This window comes from Papaver somniferum, chromosome 1 (genome assembly GCF_003573695.1).
Source record: "Papaver somniferum cultivar HN1 chromosome 1, ASM357369v1, whole genome shotgun sequence".
NCBI lineage: Eukaryota > Viridiplantae > Streptophyta > Magnoliopsida > Ranunculales > Papaveraceae > Papaver > Papaver somniferum.
In genome coordinates, this window is record NC_039358.1 from 245,617,053 (window position 1) to 245,633,636 (window position 16,584).

Consider the following 16,584-nt stretch of genomic DNA (forward strand, 5'->3'; position numbering starts at 1 on the left):
ACCCTTGATTCATTAACACTAATAAATGTGATTAGGATAATTAATTTAATCAGTTAATTAGTTGATTAAAATTTTGAAATTAGGTTTTATTTTAGATTGACTCATGGATGTGGGTAGATTTTTGAGATTTAAAAAAAAAAATCTACTTGTAACGGAAACGAAATCGTACTACCCATACACTTATAAATATGGGATTATAGAGCTGTTCGACGATTTTATACTCAAAATTATAGAAGGAATCAACATTTTCAGTTCTGAAAATATGAAAAGTCAGCAAGGTCTACGCATGAAGAACATGCCGACTATATCTGGCCGGCAAGGTCTGCGGATGAAGAACATGTCGTCCACTTATGGCCGGCAAAGTCGACAAAAAATACCTTGTCGACTAGAATTTTTGACATACAAAGAAAGTGTTACAAATGTATGATTATTCAGCAAGGTATTAATTTCATAACCTGCCGACTAAAATATAGTCGGCAAGGTATAGAGATGAATATCCTGCCGACCCTGTAACTGCTAATTTCAGAGATGAAAATTCGGCATGGTATTCAACCTTATACCCTTCCGACTATATTTTAGTCGGCAAGGTCGACAAAAAATACTCTGCCGACTTTTGGTTCGTTATGATTCTTCGTTTTTTTTTTCTTTGATTTCACATGTATAGTTAGAGTATAGAAAAAAGATTTTGATTTTTTTTTATATATGTTTTGGTCGGCATGGTTTTTTATTACGGGCAATTTGATCTTTTAACACCTTTTAGACACCCTTTAGCACACTAATTTGGATAGGAATAAAATGAATATACACCTTTCATACCCAAAAATAGAGTTTTTATTTTTTATTTTTATTATCATTCATCAAATTGCATGAATAAATATTGCTGCTTATAATGATAAAAGTACCAACTTGGATGAGAATTACTTTCGGAAATTGAAAGCGTTTGCGTGTAAATATTACAAGAAAATTAAAAGAATAGAAACAACTAGATGCCTGCTAATTGGCCAACATTAACAGGGAAACAAGTCGACGATCCTCTAAAACATCCACTAGCGACTTCATAATTTACTCTCTGAACCGGATGGAATGCGTCCCAATACAGATGAGTGTTCCTGTTCTCACATGGTATCTGATCTGGAAGACAAATTGTTGTCCCATTCCCACCAACTACACAGCATGGTGTATTTCCTCCAGAAAACCCTAAAAATTGTTCAAAAAAACAAATTTCTTTAGCATTTAGAACGTCTCCAATGAAATGACTCCAATGAAATGAAAGCGTGTCAAAATACGAATGATATGCAAGAAAAATACCAAGAGAAACTCTAAACGTACCATATGTAAGAGGAGACATGTTTAGCTGATAGCTCTTGTCAAAAATATCACCATAAACAAATGTGGAGCCTTCCAGGGTGGAACTAAGTTCTTGAATCATACTTGGAATTCCGGAATTGAAAATCTTAATCAAAAGATTAACACTTTCTAGACACGGGGTGGTTGGTTTTGGGTTAGCTGCGTTTATAATTGCCGGTAAACACCCGATTGGCCCCAATTCAAATACCAAAAATTTCCTTGCTCCCAAGTTATACAAACTCGTTAGATGTTGTTTGAGAGATGATATCAAGAGGGCACCATATTGCTGAGGAGCATATGTTTTACTGCTATTGTAATTTGCTGGTTGAAGGTAATTGTTGATGTAGTCATTGCTACCAATTGAGACTACAAATATTGACTTGGACAAGTAGCTGGAAATCTCTTCTTGGGTTGAGAATGACTTTGGTAAATCGTTTTTGACTGTTTGAAGAAAATAATTGATTTGTTCTTCCAAGCTCAGGATGTCTCCCTACAATTACAAAATGACATATTATTAAAATTTCCATGCATGGTAAGGATGTTGCATGCAGTCTCCTTTCAAAACTGTCCGAGCGAGGACTCATTAAATTCTGAATTGAAAAAGTGTCTTACTGTTGTAGTTCCTGATTCTGGAAGAATGCCAGCTGCTCCTGATGCATAATTTATACCAGCGGTTGTTTCGCTCTTCTCCTGTTCAGATAAACCCATATAGGGTGGTACGAGTGGTAGTCCAAGCCATTTAGCTGACAAAAGAAACCAACTAGATAAATGACAAATGCCTTATCGTAAATCTTTCATTTTAAAATAAAAATCCAACATAAAGAAAAAAAGAAATCTTGCGAACAAAGATATGGAGAAAATCTGTTAGCGATATATCTGTAGTCTACTAGGTTTACTAGGTTTCCCAGTTTACTAGTTCTTTCCTAGTTTTTAGTCCTACGTAAATATAGTCATATTCCTAGAATATCTCTATTTATTGTAACTTCTTAGTTAATTCCTATGTAATCTAATTCACTATATATATCAATAAGAATAAACAAAATATTCACAGTTGTGAATTCATTAAACTCTGTCTCCTAAAATCTAATATGGTATCTTCGTGCTAGGTATTTCTCTACAAACAAACAAAAAAAAAAAACCGAGTTTTTCTTTCCAGAACCAAGTTCTCTTCACAACTGCCGTGAAATTTCTTTTCCAGGGCTAACACTCTCCCGGCATCAGCTGTCGTCCAGGCCGATATTGCTTCAACAACAACAATTGATTTTCTCTCTTCATCGCTTCCAATGGGTGATATCTCTGATCCAACAGTAACCACCAACAACACAAACACTGGTATTGTTGATTCTAACCCTCACCTTCATCTTCTGTCCTTACTATGTTCATCCAGCAGACAATCCTACTACTATTCTCTATCAACCAGTTCTCACAAGTGAAAACTATGCCACTTGGGTTCGTGGTTTCCGTAAGGCTTTGAGTGCCAAGGCCAAACTAGGCTACATCGATGGCACAATTGTTAAGCCAGACATTCCAGCTGATATACCGTACTGGCAACGCTGTGATGATCTTGTTGGCAGTTGGGTTTGTAATTCCTGTGAACCAGAAATTGGTCGTAGTGTAATGTCTTTCGACACTGCTCATGAGATGTGGATGGATTTGAAGGGTCGTTTTGCTCAGTCCAATGCCACAAAATTATATACAATCAAGCATTCGATTTCCACCTTGAAATAGGAGCATCATTCGGTTGCTCAATACTACACCCAGCTCAAAACTCTTTGGGATCAATTGGATTCTTTTCGTCCTCCAACACCATGTATTTGCCATGCTGGTAAGTCTATTATTGAACACCATAATCAAGATCGTGCTATGGAGTTTTTACAGGGGCTTCAAGATCGATTCTCTGCCTTGCGAAGCCAACTCCTAGTCACTGAACCATTGCCATCGGCTGCTAAGTTGTACAACCTCGTACTCCAAGAAGAAGAGCAACAAGGAATAAATTCCGCTGCTGTTCCACTAATTGAATCGGCTGCTTTGAATGCTTCTCACACAGACGCAAGACCACATCGTCATTCCTCGCACTTCCGTTCAGTCCCTGGTAATCCATCCTATGGCAACAAACGACCTCGACCCTTTTGTGATCACTGCAATCGACATGGTCACACATGCCAGGTCTGTTGGAAGCTTCACGGCTATCCCAATGGCTCTTCCAACGCTGCTGCCCATAACTCTCACGTTGCTGCTGCTGTCCACACTGCTGCTCCCAATGCTCTAGCCTCCGTTGCTGTACCTGCTCAGCTTTCCATGGCCCCATCGATCACTCCTGAGCAGTACGCTCAGCTGCTTCACCTACTGAACCCGAACAACAACAGTGCTGTGTCTTCTCCAGCAGCAAACTGTGCAGGTACGGTCTTTACTGCCCTGTTGTCTTCCTTCCCATATGTGTTTACTTGTTCTTTGTCTACCTGGATTGTCGACAGTGGTGCTACACACCATATATGCTCTTATATATCATCTTTCACCACTTATGAGGTGGTTGATAAACCAATTGAAGTACAATTGCCAGATGGATCGTTTACTTCTGTGAGCCATATTGGCAATATTGATTTATCCCCAGCAATCAAATTAATTGATGTTCTTCATGTTCCCAGTTTTAAATTCAATCTCATATTGGTTAGTCAACTAACCAAAACAACTAAGTGTTGTATTAAATTTTCTCATGACTCCTGTGTCTTCCAGGACCTTCAAACGAACAAGGAGATTGGATGGAGTAGGCGCATTGCGGACCTATATCATTTTAGCTTTCGTCCTTCTGTTTTCTCTTTTATTGCAAATAAGAAGCCAATGGATATATGGCATTGCCGATTAGGCCATCCCAGCGAGGATTGTTTTCGTTTCTTATCTCGTAATTTTGATTGCATTGACTCCAAAAATACTCACTCTTGTATTGTGTGTCCCTTGTCTAAACAAACAAGGTTACCATTTAATAAAAGTAGTTCTACATCTTCTTATGCGTTCCAGCTAATTCATGCTGATATTTGGGGGCCATTTTCCGTAGCATCTTCTACGGGTGCCAGATATTTTCTCACTTTAGTTGATGATTACACTCGATGCATTTGGGTTTATCTCATGGTTGAAAAATCCGAGACTCTCACATGTCTACAAAAATTTTTCCAATTTGGAATCCGACAATATGGACACAAGATTGCTACCATAACTTCTGGGAATCATACTAAATTCATTCCTCAACTTCAAACTTTTCGTTCGGATAATGGTTCTGAATTTAAATCTAAAACACTACAATCTTGGTTTCATCAGAATGGTATTTTGCATCAAACAAGTTGTGTCTACACGCCCCAACAAAATGGCATTGTCGAACGTAAACATAGACATCTTCTCAATGTAGCTCGTGCCTTACGTTTTCAGTCTAATGTTCCTTTGAATTTTTGGGGTGAATGCATATTAACTGCGGCGTATTTAATCAACAAAATGCCAACCCCAGTTTTATCACATAAATCTCCTCATGAAATGTTATTATCCACATTACCATCTTATTCTCATTTACGGATTTTTGGTTGTCTTTGTTTTGGACGCAACCCACGTCCATCTCACAAATTTGACGCTCGTGCTAGATCGGGCATTTTTGTTGGCTATCCTTATAATCAGAAAGGCTATAAAATATATGACCTAGAATCCAAGACAATTTACACATCCAGAGATGTTGTATTTCATGTAACTATTTTTCCATTTCATGATATCAGTTCTCTTCCGCAATCAACTATCACTCACCATGATCGCGACTCTGATATTGCTTTCTATGACTCCATTTTACTTCCACATGGAGATAACTCTGCACAACAATCTGTTATTTCAACGTCGTCACCTGTCCCAATGGCACAGGATTCTTCTATAAATCCTCGGCCTATCTTCACTAATGCCGAGATGACATCCTCTCGTTTGCAAACTGGAAATAATTCTTCTGACCTTTCCCATTGCACCTCATCTTCACCAATTTCCCCTGCTACGGATATATCATCATCACGGCCAATTCGCACAAATTCCGCTCCTTCGTACTTGAAGGATTATCACTGCACTATTCCAAAATGCAATTCCACTTCAATTTATCCAATGACTGAATATTTGTCATTTGATAAATTTTCTCCTGCTCATAAAGCTTTCCTAGCTAATGTAATTCTTACGGAGGAACCCAAAACATACTCACAGGCCAAGCTATGCCCTAAATGGAGAGCAGCTATGGCTAAAGAAATTCTTGCTTTACAAGACAATGACACTTGGATTCAGGTTGATCTTCCACCGGGTAAAGTGGCAATATGCTGTAAATGGGTGTTTAAAATTAAATTTAATGCAGATGGTTCAATAGAACGATATAAAGCTCGGATATACCCAACAAGAAGGGATTGATTTTTATGATACTTTTGCTCCTGTTGCTAAACTCGTCACAATGCGTGTGCTATTATCCATTGCTGCCATTCGAGGCTGGTCTCTCCATCAACTTGATGTCAATAATGCATTTCTTCAAGGAGATCTTGATGAAGAAATTTACATGAAATTACCACCTGGTTTAGGTTCTGAGGGCCACTCCAAAGTTCTTCGATTAAAAAAATCTTTATATGGGCTGAAGCAAGCTTCTAGGCAATGGTTTGCCAAATTTTCTTAGGTGTTACTTGCTGAAGGTTTTCAAAAATCATTATGTGATAATTCTCTCTTCACATATCATAAAGGCAACACATCCATTTTTGTCCTTATTTATGTAGATGATATAATTATCACTGGTACTGATAATATTTTCATCACCTCTCTCAAATCAAGACTTGCATCCTATTTCTCAATCAAAGATTTAGGAAAATTACAATACTTCTTGGGCATAGATGTTTCTCGTTCTTCCAAAGGTATTTTCCTCTGTCAAAGGAAGTACATTCTGGATATCCTAAAAGATTCGGGACTCACTGGATCGCGCACCTCTTCGTTCCCTATGGATGCGCACCTGAAATTGACATCTGAGGCTGGTACACCTTTGCCAGATCCTAGTATTTATCGGCGCTTAATTGGTCGTCTATTATATCTTACAGTCACACGACCGGATATCACTTATGCAGTGAATTATTTAAGTCAATTTATGCAACGTCCCCATTCTTCTCATCTGGATGCTGCTAATCATGTTTTACGATACCTTAAAGGTACTATTGGTCATGGAATTTTTTTGGCCTCTTCCACTCCTTTGATACTCAAAGGATATACCGACTCTGATTGGGCAGGATGTCCAATGACCCGACGATCCACTACTGGCTATCTTGTTACTATAGGTAACAGCCCAGTTTCCTGGAAATCTAAAAAGCAACCAACTGTTGCTCGTTCCTCTGCTGAGGCTGAATATCGGGCCCTTGCACATTTAACTACAGAACTACAATGGCTTCGTTATTTGTTTCAGGATTTAAGAATTCCTTGTATTCTTCCAATAATTGTTTCCTGTGACAGTCAAGCAGCTATTCACATTGCTCAAAATCCAGTGTTCCACGAGCGGACGAAGCACATCGAAATTGATTGTTATTTTGTCCGAGAAAAACTGCTCAACGGCTTAATCAAACCACAACATCTACAGTCTTCTGAACAGCTTGCAGATTTATTCACCAAACCTTTAGGTGTCAAGCAATTTCAGCATTTGGTTAGCAAGTTGGGTATTCGATGTGGATCGACTCCTCCAAATTGAGGGGGGGTGTTAGCGATATATCTGTAGTCTACTAGGTTTACTAGGTTTCCCAGTTTACTAGTTCTTTCCTAGTTTTTAGTCTTACGTAAATATAGTCATATTCCTAGAATATCTCTATTTGTTGTAACTTCTTAGTTAATTCCTATGTAATCTAATTCACTATATATATCAATAAGAATAAACAAAATATTCACAGTTGTGAATTCATTAAACTCTGTCTCCTAAAATCTAATAAAATCCAAAGAGGTTTGCATGTTTAGTTGGAGTCTCAATCCTCAACAAATATACGATTTCTAGCATGTATATTGGTTACCTAAAAAGTCAACGACGGTGTAGCCATTGGTGAATCTTCCGGTGGCTGCTCCATTCGGAAAATCTACTCCATATGGTGTGTAATTGACTTTGGCTACTGTTTGAAGATAATTGTTGTTGCCACTGTCAACCAAAGAATCACCAAACACATACACGGCTGGTACAGGTTTCTTATTTGATGCAAGGCTTAGACCTTGAGTGGCGGCAGAAGAAAACTGATAAGTTTGAGCAAGAAGAAAAAGAAAGAATGCAACAGAGGTCTTCATGATAACCTAGTTAGAGTTGGTGTTTCTTGTTAGGGTTTTTGAATGAATGTAATTAGCCTACCATGTGGTGTTACATATATTTATTTATAGTGAAATAAATCAAGAATGGATGGCTGAAGAACATTGGAAATTAAGGTCCTAATTAAACATTCCTATTTTGCGTGTATTCAAAAGTTGAATTGGTAAATTATTAGTTTTTTTTTTTTCCTCTGATTAGAACATGAGCTTTTAGAAGCGAATAAAAAATGAATGGGAAGAATAAGTTTTTGGATGGAAAGAAAATTATATCGACACTAAAAATCTTTTATTGTAACTTGTACAAGCATCTCAAGTAAGATGCCGTAGGAAATCATGAGGCCCGCCTGACAATATCTAAGGGTTGAAGTAGAAACTGGCCCTGGGACCTGGCCCAAAATTTCATGATTTTCACCGTACTGTACATCTTTTAGGGTTTTCCATGGTAGGTGTAGAGTGACTGCTCATGTAGCTGACACACACACATTCATCTCTAAGCAGTAAAAAACATAATCAATTTAACCATTGAATGCAAAAGCCATAAATATTTTTTGAATGGATATCAATAAAAATGGATTCCCGATCATATAACATAACAATGGCTGCTTGAAATGATAAAAAAAAACACTAAACTACAAAGGATTGCGATTTACTTGGAAACAAAAATCATTTGCGGACGATATATGATAGGTAATGGAGTGCATTCAGTTAAAGGTAAGCTAATTGGCGAATGTTAATAGGAAAGCAAGTCGTCGATCCTTTAAAACATCCATTAGCAATTTCATAGTTAACTCTCTGAACCGGATGAAATGCGTCCCAGTAGAGATGAGCATTCCGGTTTGCACATGGTGTCTGATTCGGAAGACAAAGCGTAGATACTCCTACTGCACAACATGGTATATTTCCTCCAGAAAACCCTGAAATAAAGTCAAATTTGTTATTTTATTTTTCATCACTGAATACTTAAATTGGATAAATAAATAAAATGAAAAGAAAACGAAAAATTCACCATATCTATTGGGATGCAAGTTCTCTTGATGGCTTTTCTTGAAGACATCTGCATAAATGAAAGTGGAGCCTTTCAAGGTAGCTGTGAGTTCTTTAGTCATTTTGGTAACTCCAGAGTTGAAAATTTTAACCACACTGTTCATACTTTCTACACATGGTGTAGTTGGTTTTGGAGTAGCACTAAAGACAAATGCTGGTGTACATCCAACAGGACCCAATTCAAATACCACAAATTTCCTTGCTCCTGATTTATATATACTCTGTTCAACACATAAACACAAAATTATAAAAACATTAGATAAAAATATCCTTCATTTTTGAATACTTAAATTGGATAGTAAATAAATAAAATGAAGGTGAGCGTTGGATCTCCAGTGCAGGTAGTAGTGAGATTCTCACAACTTCCTCCATCTACAGATAGGGTCAGAGAGGTAGAGACACATTGAGCCATGTTGTCAAAATATGTTAGATTTTTCATTGGACCTGTTGGCAAAAATAATTGTAAAAAAATAAAAATGGTTATACATACCATTAGATGTTTTTTGAGATTTGACACTAAGTGGTCAGCATATTGTTGAGGATTATATATTTTGCTGCTATTGTACAATGCTGGTTGAAGGTAATTGTTGATGTAGTCATTGCTGCCAATTGATATCACAAAAATGGACTTTGACAAGTATTGGGATATCTTTTGACGGGTTTTGAATATCTTGGGCAAGTCTATTTTGACTGTTTTGGTGAAGTAATTGACTTGTTCTTCCAAGCTTAAGTTGTCACCCTACATACACAAAATAAAACACATTGATATAATTATCTTTTGAAAAACAAATAATAATGTACTACTAATTGTCTACATTTTCCTATCATTTTTTTAAAAAAATCTGAATTTCATGTAGAAATAATTTAGTGTCTTCTTACTATTGTTACAGTCCCTGACTCCTTAAGAATACCCGCTGCTCCTGATGCATAATTTATACCCGTTTTCGTGTTTCTCTTCTGCTTTTCCGATAAACCCAAGTATGCTGGTACATACGGCAATCCCAGCCAACTGGCTGTTGAAATAATTGAACAAATGCAAATGTTAATTAGAAAGACGGTGGAAACGTAGGAGGTATCGTATAGAACCCCTCTTGTACATATATATTTACCTATAAAATCCACCACAGTTTTGCCGTTGTTGAATCTTCCGGTAGGTCCATTTCGAAAATCAACTCCATATGGTGTGTAATTCACTTTTGCTAGTGTTTGAAGGTAATTGTTGTTTCCACTGTCAACCAATGAATCACCAAATACATATAATGCTGGTGCACGAACATTGTCTTCGAGAGGTAGCTTCAGAGCCTCAGTCGAAGCAAACTCTTGCGTTCGAATTAGAAGAAAGAACGAGATCAGAAGGGTAAACACAAAAGAGAAGAACTTCATGACAACCAAGTTGTTCCAGAAACTTCTTTGGTATTGGTACGTACTAATCTTTGCTTATAAGAATTGAAATTGGCAATCGAAACTGTAATAAATTTCCAACTAGCTAGATTGAGTTAATGTGTCTTAATTAGTTTCCCTATCCCAATCAGTTGACTTAACAAAAATTACCGTTAAGATTAAGATGAGTAATTTTAGGATCAAGATCATGTGCTGAAAGTTCCAAGTTGAGATTAATTTAAGTTGCTGCATGTGATTAATTAGCAAAGTAATGACTAACTCACTAATCAAGTTGCGTTATCTTAATCCAGACCAAATTTGACACCCGACACTGTCAACCTATCCTGCAGTGGGACTTTACTGCTAAACAAAGTTATCTTCACAGATCCACCATGATTTCGCAATCCAGTGTATCAATTTGCATATGATACGGTTGTGCATGTTTATATGTGTACATTTTCCCAAATTGTGCACGGTAGTGTAGCCATTGTTGAACCTGCCAGTTCTCCGTTCAGATAATGGACTCCGTATGGGTAGATTTGACTAGTGGTTCAAAATAATTGTTGTTGCTAAAAGGTTTGCATTATTACTAGCAAAATTTTCGTACAATGTAAAAACGTGCATATATCCTCCTATTTTGTTTGGGTTTTTTCTTGTGACCATTAGTTACAACAAATTTGGAAAATTTGGAATTATTATTTTTTCTTTATATGATAAAAGGTTAAGATTTTATTTCTAAAAAGAAAAAGAGAACAAGATCAGAGAAAGAAGACAATATCTGAAACTAGAGCAGAGAAGAGCAGGGACTTCATATCTAACCATCGACTTAACTACACTTGAATCACCTTCTTTCTCTATTACTTGGAAACTTTCTATGAAAAGTGTTACACCCATATCTAGATATCCTCCTTCAATCTGTGGTATCTCTTGAAAACGTTCACAGTTATCAACTGTCACGATCTTTTGTACGTATGACAATGGCACCGATCCTAATATACATATCATGACGTACAAGTATTAGGAAAACGAGAAGAATATTATAATTACTTGAATAATTACACGTACCTGGAGGATGTACTACGTAAACGACCGTACCAAGACCGCCATCACCTTCAAGAACTTCTACCTTTTCGTATTTATTTGGAAGTAACTTTTTAGCCAACTTAGGAATTTCCTTCGAGGATAAAAGAGGCCATAAAAAATCTGCTGAAGCTGCTACATCTATTTCGCTAATAAGCTTATACTTAACCATGATTACTTTTTTCGGTTGGAGCAAACTATCGAGTGGAAGAATTTTGGGGTGTGTTACCTGATTGCTTTGTAATCGCAATTTATAGAAAAATTTAGCACTATATCGTTTCATTACCTACTCTTCAAAGCTTTGATTTATGTGATGGTGATGAAGAGGAGGTCGGTAGACCAAATAGGTTGCTGACTTACTGCTAAGGATGTTATACCGATGTTACAGTGTTGGAACTTTAACAATCCTATAACCATTATTCACAACATGGCAGAACGAGTGACAACCAGAAGCCATACGAAGATCTGAGTTCCAATACAGCCAACCTAGCCATTAATGCACAAAGTAGGCTAACTATTGGCATGTACATAGTGACAAGTCATATCCAGCTGCATATCTTCTGTCAAGAGTGATTGAAGTTGTGTAATTGATGTCATATATTTTCTTTACTAAAATAGTTAGCGTTGATATACGATTAGAGTCAATCAAGGGTCAATCATCTTAACTATAATTGATCTCGTAGATATTGTATCTCCCTGTAATTATAAATAGAGGATCTTACCTCTCTGTAATATTATCAACAAATCTCAATTCTTGATGGTCCAGAGCAGGAACATCTGATCTTAGGTTGTTTGATCAAATTCATGTGGGAAACTTTTTATATCATTTTTTTTCTCCCTCTCCTTTGTCTTTTGATTATGGAAGGAGAACAAAGTCTTAATGCTTCAAGCCCTAATGGGCTGTCATCTTCAATTTCTTTGGATACTGCTTCTTATCATGATCCATTTTTTGTCCATCCATCGTACAATCCCAATGTTGTTCTTTGTAGTCCTCCATTAAACGGTGATAACTACGCATCGTGGAAGATAGGAATGATGAGAGCTTTGCGTGTGAAGAACAAGATTGGTTTTATTGATGGATCAATTTTCCAAACCAACTGATCTGGCCAAACTCGTAGAATGGATGCGAGCAGATGGTCTTGTCATTGATTGGATTCATGCTGCTATTCTTCCTAGCATTAAAGATAGTGCTTCTTATGCTCCTACTGCTTTTCTTCTCTGGAAAGATCTTGAGAACAGGCATGCTGAATCTTGTGCTCCGAAGCTATATCAATTGAAACAACAACTTGCTTCTGTTAAGCAAGATGGTTCGTCTGTGATGGTTTTTTATGGTCGTCTTCGTGCTATTTGGGATGAGATGGATGTTATAAGACCTGTAAGTACTTGCATTTGTGCTAATGCCAAGGATGTTATTGATCATCTCAACCAAGATAGAGCCATGGAGTTCTTGCAAGGTCTTCATGATAGGTATGCTGGTCTCCGTTCTAATATTTTGCAGCGTATTCAGTTTCCACCCTTGTTAACTATTTATAACTTAGTCCGACAAGAAGGGGTTCAACAATCTTTGGATAATACCATTCTGATTGTTGAATCGGTTACACTTGTTGTTGCTCTCCATGAAGGTGATACCTCTTCCAAAACTAACAAATAGAGGAGTTATTATTGTGATTACTATCATAAGGATGGTCATACTAGAGACCGTTGTTACAAACTGAATGGTTATCCACCAAACTATAAGCGCAGGGATGGAAAAACTTTGGCTACCACTTCTATTGTTCTTCAAGGTGTGCTACCACAACAACATGATGCATCACAAGATATAGTTACTCAACAAACTGCTGCTGCTCCGCTTTTCTCTAGATTATCCGCTGATCATTTGACTCGCATGGCTTCTTTTGCTGCGACACTCCCTGCTACAACCGACGAACAACCTAAAATGAATGTCACTGGTACGTTTTTATGTTCCTTTGATACTGAATGGTGATTATTGATAGTGGTGCTACCCACCATGCTTGTTCATCTCTTAAAATTTGTTCAACTTATAGAATTACGCCGTCTAATATGGGTGTATTATTACCTGATGGTACAACGACTTTGATTTCCCATATTGGTACTGTTAATCTTTCCCCCACTTTGATATTAAGGGATGTTTATTATTTACCATCTTTTGAATATAACCTCATTTCAGTGAGTAGATTATGTTCTTATTCAAATTTTGAAGTTATTTTTTCTCATAATCCTTGTCGTTTTTAGGACCGTTCGAAGACGAAACTTATTGGTCAGGATGATAGTTTCAGGCTTATATCAATTGCGCTCTTCTTCGGTGCTTTCTTTTATGAAAAATAACCCTTTTGATTTATGGAATTTTCGCCTTGGTCACCCTAGTTTAAGTTATTTTCGCTTTCTAGTTAACCGTTTTAATTATATGTATTCTACTTTGGATGACAAATGTGTAATCTTCCCTATGGAAAAACAATCTCGCTTACCGTTTAGTAAAAGTATTACTTTTAGTACATATCCGTTTCAATTAATTCATTGTGATATTTGGGGACCTTTTTTGGTTCCTTCTTTAAATGGTGATCGTTATTTTTGACTATCGTTGATGATTACACTCGACGTACTTGGGTTTTTTTGATGAAATTAAAATCAGAAACCTTAAAATTGTTTTACTTCTTTAAACATGTTATAACTCAATATAAGAAACCTGTTTGTCGTGTGTCTACGGGGTCGGGTTCATTTATAATTCCTGATCTTCAAAAATTTCGATCCGATAATGGATCTGAGTTCTTATCAAAGGAACTTCACCAACGCAGTTGTGTTTATACTCCACGAAAGAAAGCATCGACGTTTTCTTGAAGTAGCTCGTGCTCTTCGTTTTCATTCCAACCTTCCTATTCAATTTTGGGGTGAATGTTTGTCGGCAGAAACTTACTTGATAAATAAAATGCCAACACATCTTCTAAATCATATATCTCCACATGAAAAATTGTTTGGTACAACACCATATTATTTTACTTTACATGTTTTTGGTGTCTTTGTTTTGCTTGCAATATCAACATTAAAACTAAATTTGATCAACGAGCTACACCCTGCATTTTTCTTGGGTATCCTTTTTATGAAAAAGGATATATTGTTTATGATATTGAAAAATGTCGAAAGTTTGTTTCTCGTGATGCTGTCTTTCATGAAGACATTTTTCCTTTTGATGAGACTAGTTTATCAAAACCATCTACACCTACATCATCTACAGATGATGATTTGTTCTTTAATTTTCCACCACATTTACATAAACCTATACACCCTTCATATTCCACTAATAATCCTTCGCCTGCTTCCGCACCTACTTTGTCTACAACACCACCTTCTCCCATTCTACATGTTACAGACCAGCACAATTCAGCACTTCAGGACTTTCCAATTAATGTTAAAACTCACGCATCAGCATCTCCTTCCCAAACAAGTGTCCACATCCGTGAACTTCCACCTGATTCTCAAATAGTATTGTTCATGAATCCACACTTGATTCTCACCCCATAGATGATCATGTTAACTCTTCTAATCCTGTTTTGCGACGATCTAAACGTGAGGATTTTAGTTTACACAGTTTGCATGTGAAAACGACAACTATCATCAATTTACCGAAAGTTGATAACTATAATTATCCCCGGTTACTGAAAATTATAATTTTCACATTTCATTGACAATCGTGATTTTCACCCATCGAAATCGATTATGTTTTTGTCAAAACCAGAATTATTACCCATGATAAGCATCACTTTATCGCATAAATGACAACAATAATTTTCGCAACCTGATGAATATTGTCCTTACCACATTTGATGACAACTCCAATTATCACAATACAATGATAACTCCAATTATCACAATACAATGATAACTCTAAATATCACGGTAAAATCTCAATTTCTACTAAAACTTAGTCATAATTCGTGAGAATTGTAATTATCACGTTCATAATTCGGTGATAATTACAATTAACTCTATAATCAGAAAAGTAACAATCAAAAAGAAAAAAAAAAGACAAGACAATGACTATAGTGCTTCCAACGGATAATCACAAGATAGATGAGTCACAAAAGTTTAACAATCGTCAGCAAGCCGAAGAAGATATGTCATCATCAAATCAGTTAAGAAAAATGAGAAGTTTGGAAAAACTAATTCAAGCCACCATATTAAAAGAGCATTAGTTCTCATGGAGGTAAGCGAGTAAGAGCATAAGTTCTCATGGAGGTAAGTTAGTAATATAAATTGGGACGATAACCCTTTGTGTTTGAACATGAAGAAATTAAAATCTGTTACATCAAAATGGTTTCATGACATCAGATGTACGAAGAGTTGGATGTTCACAATGGTAATGGTGGACCAGATGGTGCATATGTGTTACAACGATACACCACCGTATTAACGTTTTTTTGAAGATGAGATAAAAGAAAAAAAGAACAATCATAGTGAACTGAGATGTAATCTGTGATTAGATAAAAATTTGACCCCGTAATTATGGTAACAAATTAACTTAGATGAGATGAGAGAAGAAAAGATAACAGATGAAGCGACATAATAGTTGACCCCGTAGTATATGGTAACAAATTAAATTTCTAATTAATACTAAATTCAAGTAAACAGGCTAGTATATATATGATAACAAATTAAAAAAATAATAACTTATTTTTTAGTCCATCTAAATTTCTGGAAATATAAATTTAATCTAAGATTATTAATTTTAACCGTAAATCTTTTAATTTGGGCTATACATATACACAATCTTAATGATGGGTTTCTAAAAGAGAGAGGAACCAAACTTGGGTTCCTCGAAAATTTTCACATTTGGTATCTACAAAAATAACGCTGACGTAAAATACTTGAGAATTTAAAATTGTCCGCCCACAAGTAAATTCCATACAATCTGTTAAATGCTTGCTAGCTGGTGAGCGTTCATAAGAAGACAAGTCTATGGGCCTCTGAAACATCCAATGTCGCAGATAACAGGGAATAAAACCATTATGAGGAAAGCAACTCGTTTTATTTAAATCTTATCAAGAGGTACGTATATCTGTATATATATTGTATATATGGTTAGGGAATATCTTAGTTAGGAAAGATATTATTTTTTGTAATGCTAGCCAATTTTATTTGGAGTTTTCTCGTATTTAGTCTTAGAGAAACCTTTTTTGTAATCTCAATAAGAAAACCTTCGGGTTTCTCTACCTTGTCATTTCATGGTATCAAAGCTAGGAAAGACTAAATCCTTTTAATTTTTAAAATCAGAAATTTGTGCTAAAGATTAACACCATGAATGTTATAGCTAATTTAGCGATCACAACCACTAATTCTGGTGGAAGATTTTTATCGTCGCAAGATCGATTAGGTCTTGCTAATACTATTACGTATACCCAA

The 16,584-nt window shown here is 36.2% G+C and overlaps 3 protein-coding genes across 3 annotated transcripts; 1 reads left to right on the forward strand and 2 right to left on the reverse strand.

Moving 5' to 3' along the window:
• Positions 1–982: 982 nt before the first annotated feature.
• On the reverse strand, positions 983–2,055 carry LOC113275721 (GDSL esterase/lipase 7-like). Its single transcript, XM_026525271.1, has 3 exons — positions 1,960–2,055; positions 1,330–1,837; positions 983–1,197 (listed from the first exon to the last, which is right to left on the reverse strand). Exons 1-3 carry the CDS (start codon positions 2,053–2,055, stop codon positions 983–985), a joined length of 819 nt encoding a protein of 272 aa, XP_026381056.1.
• A 3,748-nt stretch (positions 2,056–5,803) lies between these two features.
• On the forward strand, positions 5,804–7,069 carry LOC113275735 (uncharacterized mitochondrial protein AtMg00810-like). The gene is made up of 2 exons (XM_026525291.1): positions 5,804–5,947; positions 6,020–7,069. The coding sequence occupies exons 1-2, from the start codon at positions 5,804–5,806 to the stop codon at positions 7,067–7,069; spliced, it is 1,194 nt and encodes a 397-aa protein (XP_026381076.1).
• Positions 7,070–8,220: 1,151 nt separating this feature from the next.
• Positions 8,221–11,361, reverse strand: LOC113339954 (GDSL esterase/lipase 7-like). Its single transcript, XM_026585173.1, has 6 exons — positions 11,155–11,361; positions 9,819–10,028; positions 9,589–9,722; positions 9,200–9,448; positions 8,672–8,930; positions 8,221–8,579 (listed from the first exon to the last, which is right to left on the reverse strand). Exons 1-6 carry the CDS (start codon positions 11,339–11,341, stop codon positions 8,371–8,373), a joined length of 1,248 nt encoding a protein of 415 aa, XP_026440958.1. The 5' UTR covers positions 11,342–11,361; the 3' UTR covers positions 8,221–8,370.
• Positions 11,362–16,584: the final 5,223 nt, after the last annotated feature.

Excerpts from the sequence above, each read along its gene's own strand:
- LOC113275721 (XM_026525271.1), bottom strand. The coding sequence starts at position 2,055 with ATGGGTTTATCTGAACAGGAGAAGAGCGAAACAACCGCTGGTATAAAT. Across the intron at positions 1,838-1,959 it reads CAGAATCAGGAACTACAACA|GGAGACATCCTGAGCTTGGA; the intron begins GTAAGACACTTT and ends TTGTAATTGTAG. Across the intron at positions 1,198-1,329 it reads CATGTCTCCTCTTACATATG|GGTTTTCTGGAGGAAATACA; the intron begins GTACGTTTAGAG and ends AACAATTTTTAG.
- LOC113275735 (XM_026525291.1), top strand. The coding sequence starts at position 5,804 with ATGCGTGTGCTATTATCCATTGCTGCCATTCGAGGCTGGTCTCTCCAT. Across the intron at positions 5,948-6,019 it reads GTTCTGAGGGCCACTCCAAA|GTGTTACTTGCTGAAGGTTT; the intron begins GTTCTTCGATTA and ends AAATTTTCTTAG.
- LOC113339954 (XM_026585173.1), bottom strand. The coding sequence starts at position 11,341 with ATGGTTAAGTATAAGCTTATTAGCGAAATAGATGTAGCAGCTTCAGCA. Across the intron at positions 9,723-9,818 it reads AACTGTGGTGGATTTTATAG|CCAGTTGGCTGGGATTGCCG; the intron begins GTAAATATATAT and ends TTATTTCAACAG. Across the intron at positions 8,931-9,199 it reads ATCTCAAAAAACATCTAATG|AGTATATATAAATCAGGAGC; the intron begins GTATGTATAACC and ends TGTGTTGAACAG.